The sequence below is a fragment of the Mizuhopecten yessoensis genome, unplaced genomic scaffold (genome assembly GCF_002113885.1).
Source record: "Mizuhopecten yessoensis strain PY_sf001 unplaced genomic scaffold, ASM211388v2 scaffold716361, whole genome shotgun sequence".
NCBI classification, from domain to species: domain Eukaryota; kingdom Metazoa; phylum Mollusca; class Bivalvia; order Pectinida; family Pectinidae; genus Mizuhopecten; species Mizuhopecten yessoensis.
In genome coordinates, this window is record NW_018480078.1 from 2,046,229 (window position 1) to 2,058,864 (window position 12,636).

The window sequence follows — 12,636 nt, forward strand, 5'->3', positions numbered from 1 at the left end:
AAGGATTTGACAAGGGTTTATTGTTCAATTTTGTATAAATTTTTGTACATAGACTACTTTAACAGGAATTACATTGGTACTATATTATTATAATTAATTTACATTTCAGTTATATGGCTTGCAGTACTGAATCTTTCCCATTTTTTCCATTCCCTTTTAAAATTAGTGATATAATTTTTACCACTGATTACCTACAGCAATGTATTTTTGAGTATTGTAAATATCTTTAATTAAGTTTTTCAAAGCTAAAACTGAGCTTTTTCTGTCGGAGGATTCATCGGATGGGCAGACATGCTTATAAATCCCCCAAACGTGTGAAATTACTCTTAACACCTTAGTTTAGGTCCAAAAATAGCTGTAACAAATACTCAGGTCCCTGTGATAAACGAGTGCGGCCCTATGTTAAAGCAGGGGAGGTAAATCTGCGCTAGAAAAAAAGAAATTTATACGAGGCTATCACATTATATATTTTTAAACGAACGTTAAAATGATACACCAATATTTAATAGGCCTATAAGAATAAGAACGGTAAAAAAATAAGCATTTATGTTAACCCTCAGATGGTATCCATGCTTTTGATAATAATAAAACAAGTTTTTATGGTAATTATGACGTCATAATCCTGTATCCAATCAGTCTTTTAAATTGTCGGTGTCCACGTGATAGTTTGCCGGTGTCTTTTTGCCCGAACACGCCATTCGGTAAGTTGTATAGCCAGCTTTTCCGGTGATTGCAAATGAATTTTGTCAGCAATCGCAGATTTCAGTGTTTCTATTTGCATATGTATATATCGTTGTGTAATCTTGCTTGTTTAATCCCATTAATTTTCTGTACTTCCAGTCAAAATGGATCCAAAACGGCAGATTACATCGGGTAAATTCATCAACCCGTTCAGAGCGAACTGTCAGTCATCAGCTGCTTCAAGTAAGCCTATCATTGTAGGATGTTAATTCCAAAGTTCAATGAAACTATCTTTAGTTTGTCATTTTTTTTATTGGTAATATATATTTCTTGTTAATGTGCATATCAATGACTTTTTGTCGTTGCTTCTTTTTGTCAGAATATGTGTACAATTTCATGGTCACTCCAAGGGCAATTTGACCCTTATTTTAGAGTTCATCTCGTTTTGTACGAGTACAGTTTAGGTTGGATTTCGAGTTCCTTTCACGAATATCATTTCTATCAAGGTGATACAAAATAATTGTCGGATAGATTAAAAACATAACTGTCGTTAAGTACAGCAAAATCATCAATGCAATTGTAAAGTGTTTACTCGAGAGTCGTGTTCTTTGTTGTATCGAATCGGTAGCTACTTACAAACGTTTAAATATGTTTTACTTTTACCTTCTATTTAAGTCAGCTCACAGCACTGTTCAACCTCGCCAAAATTGTTTACCTTTTTTTTTTTCTACTTGTTTGGGACATTTAATAAACATATGGAATTTGTGACAGAAACAGTTTTTAAAATATTTTTTTGTTTAGAATTATTGAAACTAAGCTTAGTTCCTAAATTGTTATTTTTTTTAAGGAAAAGATTTCAATAATTCCTTAAGAAAAATTGCATTATGTTATCACTAGCCCTCCACCACTGGGTCGCGGGTTTGAGACTTTCTGGCTGTAGGTTGGTGGTTTTTCTCTGTCAACTCAGGCTTTCCTCCACCATTAAAACCTGGCATGTCCTTGAATGACCATATAGGACGTAAAACACGATCAAACCAAAATCCTAAAATGTGTTCAGTTGCTAAGGGTTGGTTTTACTTTTGCTAAAAATTCAACTTCTAGTTGGAAAAAAATGGTTATTTTGTATTGGGGGAGGGTCATTTTAGGTCCTGAGACCACAAGGACAAGTTATCTAGTTTTCTCGGAGTGACCATAGTTTGCAGATTTTGCAGTGAATGACATATTTATGCTATTATCCTATTCAACTTTCCTGTGGAGATATTTTGGTAATTTCTGATGAATATTCAGATATACTCATCTGTCCAATAGTTATTAGTATATGAAGACACAGTCTTATACTTCATTTTAGAGGATCCACAGTGTGAATCAGTAGAGCTTTTGCATCATGACGTTACAGCTTCTACCCTTGAATGCCAGCTTGGTTCAAGCGAGAATCAACAAAAACTGATGAAAGGGACGTTTTATTTTTGATGTCCCTTTCATCAGTTCAGTTCTTTTAAGTACAAAAGCGCTCTTCTTCATCACAAAGTTTCAAAATTGATCTTTCATGTGCTAAGTCGATTACTCAATCGATCTCCTGTCAAGCTCGATTTAATCAATGTTTGTAAATCAATGTTTCCGGTTGTCGAAACACCACTATAACCCACTTCGCTATTAATTTTTGTAAATTCTTGCATGTTATATAAATCTTTATTTGCTTTAATTTCAGGCAACAGTTGTGAATTTGGCTCCAACAAATATTTTGCGCTGTGTGGATTTGGAGGTATCCTTAGCTGTGGTCTCACCCATACAGCTCTTGTACCCCTTGATTTAGTAAAATGCAGAATTCAAGTAGATCCAGCAAAGTACAAGGGTATTGTCAATGGATTCAAGCTGACTTTAGCAGAAAATGGAACAAGAGGTCTTGCTCTAGGGTGGGCACCTACTTTGATTGGGTACTCAATGCAAGGACTCTGCAAGTTTGGCTTCTATGAGGTTTTCAAGAGTGTATACAGCAACATGCTTGGAGAGGTTTGTATCTTTCGGATACCTGTCAGCATTTATAATCTGGCCCCGGGGATCAATCATTACCATTTTGCTATTTATTACACCCAAAGTAGCATTTTCAAGCCTTTATGATCATTGACCAGATAGGTCACCTATTTGACACTCTATGAACAAACTCGAGTGTAAATACCCGTTTACATGGAGATTTTCTGCGAAGGTAGAGGCGTCACGATTCACCGCGATTATTTATATTCATTCGATTCACGATATATTTTTATGGATTTTCGATACGTCACGATCTAAATATTAGGTAGCAGAGTACAGTAGCGTACGGTGGCCATGGGTGATATTTTTATACAATGAATAACCCCTGTAATATAACATGTATCAAAAAAAAATCAGCACTAAAATTGGCATATACATGATGAAGTGGACTACGTGGGCTTCATAATTTTTCCAAAAAAAAAATCGAATTTGGTTTGAGACTACAATTTTGGGCATTTACAAATCTGTGTCTACACAACAAAAGCTAGCTTTTCATGTAGTCTATTTTTGTACTCAGCACCTGTGTAAATATTGTGAAAAATCCACCAGAATGACCTATGCTAAAACGTGAGTATTTCTGTTGCCGAGTAGGCGATATTTAATTTCAGACAGGTTTTAAGAAAAACAATTCTACTTGCGGGGGTCAAATTCTGGGTTAAAAATCATGATTTTTTGCATATTTTGGTGTTTTTTGATGTGGTAACCATGGTTTTCAGAAGTCCCAAATCTGGGGAAATCACTTTTTGAGAAAAAAAAATGTTCTTCTAAAAAACACCTATTCAAAATGTAGTTTATAAATATATATATATATGTAGGTGTGTTGTGCTTGATGAATCCGCTATCCATGTTTATCCAAGACATGCCCTTTATTTTTAGGGTCAAGCCATTTCTACTGTACTCTGCCACCTTAGTGTATGTCGCTTCAGCCGAAACGTCTGCGAGACGTTCAATTTCATTGGCTGATCTCTAAACCCTCAACCAATCGGCTGCAAGTATGCAATTTTCACAAAGCATTCATAACAAAATGGCGGACCGCCGTAAGGAAATGAAAATTAGTGATGCTCCGGCAAGCTTCAAATCAAAAGTGTGGAAACACTGCGGGTTTCCGTGTATCGATGGCTTGTATATCTCATTTTGTTTATATTTTAAAACAAAGGTGTATCGAATCGAAATAATCGAATCGTGGGTATAATATCGAGATACATATCGAATCGTGGGTAAAGTGTATCGTGACAGCTCTATGCGAGGGTACTTTGGTATAAATGTAGTCGATTTATGGTGTTGGGAATCGGTTGAAAATGTTTGATTGGTAACTGGTTACCATTAACTAACCAATGATTGACAATTAATAATCATTTTAAAAGAAAGACATTACGAAATCCTCCATACTGTTGCAGTGAGTCGCTTACACAAATAAAAAATGAAATGCAAGATGTGAAAATCACCTCCTTTCAAACCCTGAGTCTGTAACTTATAGTCCTAACTTAGCAGCAATGAGTAGGCTTTAAGTGAAGTTAGTCGGTGATGATGCCAACATATATAGCAGCTGGAAATAAATATTGGAAACTTCTGGGGGCTTTATTTTTGTTAGTATCTAGCAAGAAGTTAAGCTGGAGATCATGAGTCAATATATCTTATACCAAAAAGTTCCATAATGTCTACAAACTATTTTTCTCTCTAAAATCAATCATAAACACTGAAGTCGATTAATCGGTTTATTGGCCTAATACTGATAAAATGTTGACAAAGTCATTGAACTCTTTCAATCCTGAAATTTCATGATTGGAAGAGTTCAGCCGTGTCTTCAGGGGTGAATGAGTTATGGGAAATTAACATGCAATGTCAGCTTTAAAAATTGATTTATACAGATATTATAGACGAGGAATATTTCTCCTGGAACTATCATTCCATATTAATCACTTTGTCTGTTCACATAACATTTCATGTAAGTTAGCATATATATCTGATTCACTGAGCTTCCCAAATGAACTGTATAATACTTTATAATTGAAAATATTGAAATTTTACAGGAAAAAACATTTTTGTGGAGAACATCCCTCTACCTTGCTGCTAGCGCATCAGCTGAGTTCTTTGCAGACATAGCACTGTGCCCCATGGAGGCTGTAAAAGTGCGTATTCAAACACAGCCTGGATGGTGCACAACTCTCCGTGAGGGTGTACCAAGGATCATGAAAGAGGAAGGAATTAGTGGGTAAATAGTGAATACCATCACCTGCTTTCATACCCCAGATAAGATATGTGTTAGTTGGTACAATCCTTTTTTTAGAATAGGATTTTGAAAAATTTAGGTCTTATTAAATGATAAGTTTAATCATAGCTATAGTACAAAATAACTCTTAAATACAATGTAGGGTGAAGCGACACATGCAAAACAGTAAAAATTTTGTTGAGTGTTATCAAATAGATCTCTGTAAAACTGCATTTGACAAAGAAAGAAAAAAAAATACTGACCAAAATTTGTTAATTTTGTTGGACCGATTGAAATTCATGAGAAATGTGTCCAACACTGTGTCAGAGGAACTTTTCTGTCTGAAGAATTTTTTGCGAGTCTTCTGTACGCTCAAATGGTTTGATATGGCATGCATGGAAAAAGACTTACCTGGACAGATGTGCTATACTGTGTAACCTTGCTCTTGGGTGATGTAATAAGTCCCATTTATTGTTCAGATGTCATAGCTGGAACACTAACTTGGGTTATGAACATTTCAAATAAAAAAAAATGTCCTAACACCTCCATCTAAGCTTTTAGGACCTTTTACACATGATTAGTTCATTGTGTTATGTATTTTACCTAGTCCTTACCACTAAATGCCAATAAAAACAACAAAAATATGAAACCGGAAACACACATATTTTATTATGGCCTAACTGAATTAAAATTCCACATCAGTTGAACGAAATTCCCATACAACATTCCTGTTCAGTTGGATCCACAATATCCATTTTACAAGTGCTTCTATAACACGCTCTTTAGATCCACCCTTGGGACATGTGCTCAAGACCGACCTGCATGGCAGCACTGCTGAGTGGCCCTGTATTGTGTTGTCCAGCAACTTTGTTGGTTGTACGTCGAGGGTGATTGAGTCATTGGCGTGTGATATAAATATACCTCAGTCTCAGGTCCTACACTGACCACACTGTCCACTCTGTGTGGCATTTGTGTGTGGTCAGTTTGACCTGTGACTTGGACAGTCTAGATACTAAATACAGATGTCAGATTTGATTTGGAAACGTTTTTTTTTCTTCTGGTGTACAGAGAATGCTACTATTCTTACAAAATATTTTTACTATGATTATATAGAGCAGGAGTTCTGACTTTAACAGTCCTTACCACTAAATGCCAATAAAAACTAGAGGGTAGGCACAAAAATCTAGGGTCAGTAGAGAAACCGGAAACACACATGTTTTATTTTGGCCTAACTGAATTAAAATTCCACATCAGTTGAACAAAATTCCCATATAATATTCATGTTGGATCCACAATATCCATTTTACAAGTGCTTCTATAACACGCTCCTTAGATCCACCCTTGGGACATGTGCTCAAGACCGACCTGCATGGCAGCACCGCTGTGTGGCCCTGTATTGTGTTGTCCAGCAACTTTGTTGGTTGTACATCGAGGGTGATTGAGTCATTGGCGTGTGATATAAATATACCTCAGTCTCAGGTCCTACACTGACCACACTGTCCACTCCGTGTGGCATTTGTGTGTGGTCAGTTTGACCTGTGACTTGGACAGTCCTGATACTAAATACAGATGTTGTCAGATTTGATTTGGAAATGTTTATTTTTTCTGGTGTACAGAGAATGCTACTATTCTTACAAAATGTTTTTACTATGATTATATAGAGAAGGAGTTCTGACTTTAACAGTCCTTACCACTAAATAATGCCAATAAAAACTAGAGGGTAGGCACAAAAATCTAGGGTCTGTAAAGAAACCGGAAACACATGTTTTATTTTGGCCTAACTGAATTAAAATTCCACATCAGTTGAACAAAATTCTCATATAATATTCATGTTGGATCCACAATATCCATTTTACAAGTGCTTCTATAACCCGCTCCTTAGATCCACCCTTGGGACATGTGCTCAAGACCGGCCTGCATGTCAGCACTGCTGTGTGGCCCTGTATTGTGTTGTCCAGCAACTTTGTTGGTTGTACGTCGAGGGTGATTGAGTCATTGGCGTGTGATATAAATATACCTCAGTCTCAGGTCCTACACTGACCACACTGTCCACTCTGTGTGGCATTTGTGTGTGGTCAGTTTGACCTGTGACTTGGACAGTCCAGATACTAAATACAGATGTTGTCAGGTTTGATTTGGAAACGTTTTTTTTCTTTCTGGTGTACAGAGAATGCTACTATTCTTACAAAATATTTTTACTATGATTATATTGGGCAGGAGTTCTGACTTTAACAGTCCTTACCACTAAATGCCAATAAAAACTAGAGGGTAGGCACAAAAATCTAGGGTCAGTAGGGAAACTGGAAACACACATGTTTTATTTTGGCCTAACTGAATTAAAATTCCAAATCAGTTGAACAAAATTCCCATATAATATTCATGTTGGATCCACAATATCCATTTTACAAGTGCTTCTATAACACGCTCCTTAGATCCACCCTTGGGACATGTGCTCAAGACCGACCTGCATGGCAGCACTGCTGTGTGGCCCTGTATTGTGTTGTCCAGCAACTTTGTTGGTTGTACGTCGAGGGGGATTGAGTCATTGGCGTGTGATATAAATATACCTCAGTCTCAGGTCCTGCACTGACCAAACTGTCCATTCTGTGTGGTCAGTTTGACCTGTGACTTGGACAGTCTAGATACTGAATACAGATGTTATCGGGTTTGATTTTGAAACTTTTTTTTTTTCCTGGTGTACATTGAATGATACTGTTCTTACAAAATCTTAGCAATAAGACATCAGCTTTTATGTGGAGAAAACCCCAAGAAATCATTGGAATTTGATAGAGACTTTGTTATTATGAAATGATGTAGTGTTGCAGCATCATGGAAATCAGCAAAGTCAAACTATGATAATCAGGTGATCACACTCTCCTGATACCAGAAGGATCTCAAGTGATGATATCATGTCACTGTCCAGGCTGGTGATGGTGACTGGCATGGTCAGTCTCAAATTATCAGTGGCCTATTACACTACCAGAAAATCTGTTGTCTCACTATATTAGATTATTAGTTTATAAGTCTGGGTTTTACTGATTAATGCGTAAAAATGTTGTAGTGTTAGTCGGCTTGCCATTTAAAGTAATACTTGTTTTCCTTATTTTTTCCCCTTAGTTTCTACAAGGGCCTTGTACCACTTTGGTGCAGACAGATCCCCTACACAATGATGAAATTTGCCTGCTTTGAGAGGACTGTGGAGGCGCTGTACAAATATATTGTGCCCAAACCCAGGAGTGAATGCAACAAGACCGAGCAACTGATGGTCACATTTGTAGCTGGCTACATTGGTATGGAACTGTGAACAGAATCTAGACTAGAACCTTTTGATTTTTAAAGCCAACTGGATCAAATACATATTGACTTGGTTTGGTGTGACGCATCCTCGGGCTAAGGGGGACTCTATGGTGTGTAAAGAAAAGGGTGCCCTGAGAAAGGAGGTTGATAGGAGGGCGCCAAGGCAAGAAATTGCAGTAAAACTTATAATATCTAACCCTTAAGCAAGAGCAGGGTACTTTTGTCTAATTTGGTATGATCAGGGGTGTAAAAAAAAATGTTGAGGTTACTAGCCCATGGCTAGTAGATACTAACAATCCACTAGCCCGAAATAAAATTCTGGTAGCCCGACAAATACTAAATGGATCAAGCCGAAAACATGATAACAGGGTCAATATCTCATTCACAGATGGATATGTTTTTCCCTCAAAAAATGGAAAGTAATTTTGTATTTTTATTCAATAACTGAATGGCTTAAAATTTATTGAAAGTTGAACCAAAAAAAAAATACAATTTCTGTTTTTTACTGTTCCTGAAAATCAGTCCGGATTCAGGTTTCATAATTATTAGAAAGCATAAAAAACAAACATGGCGGACTTGCCAACTTTTGCAGAGATGAACTTTATTTCTGTACTCCACATGCTTAAGTCAAGTAAAAGAGAATGATTTGCAACAAGGAGTGCCATTTTGGTGGTTGATATAGACTTTCAATGCTATTTAAGTTGTTAGCAGTGCCTACTATCACACATACACATGTGAAAGGCAACAGAACGCCTTACATCATCGTCGTGAATGACTCCATGTGTTCTGATAGAAATTGTTGTAGTGAAATTACCTGGAATTTACAGGGTTAAAATTTTAATTGGTTACCCTTATGATAGAATAGAACAGCGGCATTTTTGTTTGCTATGACATCCTAAAAAAGTCAGTAGCCCTGGGCTAGTAAGCCTCTAAATTTCACCAGCCCAAGCTGAAAATCTGGTAGACCCAGGCGTCGGGCTAGTGGGTTTTTACTACCCCTGATGGGGCAGGGCTTAATTGTAGGAAAATAGGGTTTATTGGACGGCGACATATAGGTATTACTTCGGTGGCGGCGGTGTCAGTTGCGTCGTCCGAAACAAGGTTTCCGTGCGATAACTTGAGTTCTCTTTGGTTGATTGAACTCAAACTTGGTACACATATTGCATACCAATATAGTTCAGCCATTTCAGAACTTTACATGCATTTTTGGTGGCGTTATGCCCCTTTTATTGCCAAACAAGGGCATTGTGTAGTAAATGCAAGATCTTTTCTATTTTTTTTAATCAATTCCTTTCAAATTTTGTACAGTAATATTAGCAGCAATAATGTTCAACATATATTATGGGTTTTTCTGTCGAGTTTCAACTTTCCGCGTTTTGGCATATCTGTTTACGCGATATTAAACTCAAACCAAAACACTTTTCTTGCTAAAAGCACTGAGCAGACGACACATCCACTCCAGTGGAATTCTCGTTTTTAAAAGATGTCGAACATAGATTTACGATTTTTTTGGAGGGGGGTGGGGGAGGATAAAGAGCATCGATGTGGTCTGTTTGGGGTATAATGATGGGGCCAAATAAAGGATATGGGGAGGAATCTCTGAAAGTATTGGTGATCAGTTTTTAACCCAATTTAGTATGGAAAAAGTCTCTAACCTGAGAGGGTGTCAACTTTGTATTAATGAAGGTTATGGCCTCGCTATGGACCTGTCTTATGTTGTTTAGATGGTGATTGCATTCTCACCGAGAAAACATCAGATATATTTGAGGAATTACCTGCATAAAAATATCACACCAACAAGTTTTGGAATAAATTTATTTCTGCTAAAAGACACCGGTATGAACAGTACAAAAGCGAACGTATCATTTATTCTTTGAGTAACATTGTATATGTGCTTTGTTTCAGCTGGTGTATTCTGTGCCGTTGTGTCTCACCCTGCTGACACCATTGTGTCCAAACTGAACCAGGCTAAAGGAAGCACAGCTGCCCAGGTAGCCAAGCAACTGGGCATGAGAGGTAGGTCAAAACCAGAACTTTGTTTTGTTTCATAGTTGGACTAAAGAGGTAGATTGTTGTGTCTGAGGAGTTGGTCCATCCTATGTCTTATTAGTCTTTTTAATAGATCATTTAGCAAGAGAGTTAGATAATATAAATTGTTTTGGTATTTCTTGTCTTTGTGAACTTGAAAATATTGGAATGTTATTTGAAATCTTGAATAGCATTGCTTATCCATATATGTATTGATGATTTATTAATTTGATTTCCAAGTTTTACTTATTTATTTTAGATTTATATGTCCCTTGTTTGATTTTAAGTAACATAGTTCAAAAAGATATTTTCCTTTTTTTCTGAAGATTTCATTTATGCGTCACTCTATATATTGCCAACAATAACACGCTCCTTAGATCCACCCTTGGGACATGTACTCAAGACCGGCCTGCATGGCAGCACTGCTGTGTGGCCCTGTATTGTGTTGTCCAGCAACTTTGTTGGTTGTGCTTCGAGGGTGATTGAGTCATTGGCGTGTGATATAAATATACCTCAGTCTCAGGTCCTACACTGACCACACTGTCCACTCCGCGTGGCATTTGTGTGTGGTCAGTTTGACCTGTGACTTGGACAGTCCAGATACTAAATACAGATGTTTTTAACTTGTGATAAATGTTTTTACCAGTGAAATATCAGGTTTGATTTGAAAATATATTTCTATTTGATGAATATTATTTATCTTAAATGGCAAAGAACATCAGGACATTTTTATGAATCTTAAATGCCAAATTTTCTGATGTTTTTCTTGTGACATTTACTGATCATCAGAAATCTTTGTCTTTGCAGGATTATGGATGGGACTCGGACCCAGGATCCTCATGATTGGAACCCTCACTGCACTGCAGTGGTTTATCTACGATTCTGTCAAGGTCTACTTCAGACTGCCCCGCCCACCACCACCAGAGATGCCCGCATCTCTGAAAAGTAAATTAGGCAAAACTGATTAACGTGTCAAGACATTAGGAAAAAACAGTGAATAAGGAGAAGGGGTGTGATAAGAATTCTGCAACAACTTCTGTGATGGAATACGAACATTTGTTTTGAAGTGATTGTGTAAATTTTTAACATCAAGTTTCGAAATATGGCAAGGAAAGGTTTGGTATCATCAAGTTCATTAGTTGATAGGTAACACATTTTATGTTACTTTATATTGACACTATTTCCCTTTTTGGTCTTTCAAACCTGAGGGGCTACATATGTTTTGTTTTATTTGTGTTATAATCTTGAAATTCAAGCATACAGGTTTTTTGTTTTGTTATTAATGCAGTGTTACTATTCATGAAAAGGTTTGCAAGTTTCACTTTAATACCACAGTAAATCAAAACTTTGGGTGAACATATAGTATCTTATTTCACTGTACACATAAGTTGACACCTGTATTTACTTCGTGTGCAAACGAACGATTTGTCAGATTTGCTGGTCAATCATCAGGTCAGTGTTAAAATTGACAAGGACTTGAATATTTATATTAAAATGTGTTTGGAAAATGTTGATTTGCCATGTTTATTTTTATAATCAACAGTAGATCTGCTAATGTCTAGATTATTGTGATACCTCCGGGACCTAACAGTTGGTGTGGTGTTTTCTGTAGACATTTGTGAGGTGAAAGGAATGGAGAATTCTGAACGAGTTAATAAATAACAACTAAAACTTTTACACATGTGTTCTTAGTTTCATTCAGTGGACAAAGTTTGTTCCTATTCTCTATGACATTGCTGTATTTTAAAAACAGTGTTTTTTCTAAGGAGGGGCATTTTTAGATTTCTACAACTTTCAATATATTTTTCAGTATAAACTTTAAATATTAAGTCAAACGCATTATGGTGTGATCATAACCAAATGGGGATGGAGAACACTTTTTAGCTCACCTGGCACGAAGTGCCAAGTGAGCTTATGCCGTGGCGCGGCGTCCGTCGTCCGTCCGTCCGGCGTCCGGCATCAATATTTTACTTTAAACGACTTCTTCTTAATAACCGAAAGGCCTAGGGTGTCAATATTTGGCCAGAAGCAAACTTGGATGAAGGGCTACAAAGTTTGTTCAAATAAATGACCTTCACCTATTTTCAAGGTCACAGGGGTCAAATATGTCAAAAACTTTAAACATCTTCTTCTCAATAACCAAAATGCCCAGGGAGATAATATTTGGCCAGTAGCATGCTTGGGTGAAGGGCTACCAAGTTTGTTCAAATGAATGACCTTCAATTATATTCAAGGTCACAGGGGTCAATTGTATTGAAAAACCTTTAAACAACACTTTCTCAATAACCAAAATGCTCAGGGTGATGATATTTAGCCAGTAGCATGCTGAGATGAAAGGCTACAAAGTTTGTTCAAATGAATGACCTTCACCCATATTCAAGGTCACAGGG

At 36.9% G+C, this 12,636-nt stretch overlaps 1 protein-coding gene across 1 annotated transcript; it reads left to right on the forward strand.

Annotated features, from left to right (window-relative positions):
• Nucleotides 1-615: 615 nt before the first annotated feature.
• On the forward strand, nucleotides 616-11,923 carry LOC110443870 (phosphate carrier protein, mitochondrial-like). The gene is made up of 7 exons (XM_021488307.1): nucleotides 616-701; nucleotides 841-924; nucleotides 2,390-2,691; nucleotides 4,743-4,924; nucleotides 8,039-8,211; nucleotides 10,124-10,234; nucleotides 11,054-11,923. Exons 2-7 carry the CDS (start codon nucleotides 846-848, stop codon nucleotides 11,212-11,214), a joined length of 1,008 nt encoding a protein of 335 aa, XP_021343982.1. The 5' UTR covers nucleotides 616-701; nucleotides 841-845; the 3' UTR covers nucleotides 11,215-11,923.
• The last annotated feature ends 713 nt before the right edge of the window (nucleotides 11,924-12,636 follow it).

Coding starts and splice junctions, on each gene's coding strand:
- LOC110443870 (XM_021488307.1), top strand. CDS start 846: ATGGATCCAAAACGGCAGATTACATCGGGTAAATTCATCAACCCGTTC. Junction 2,692..4,742: donor ACAGCAACATGCTTGGAGAG/GTTTGTATCTTT, acceptor GAAATTTTACAG/GAAAAAACATTTTTGTGGAG. Junction 4,925..8,038: donor AAAGAGGAAGGAATTAGTGG/GTAAATAGTGAA, acceptor TTTTCCCCTTAG/TTTCTACAAGGGCCTTGTAC.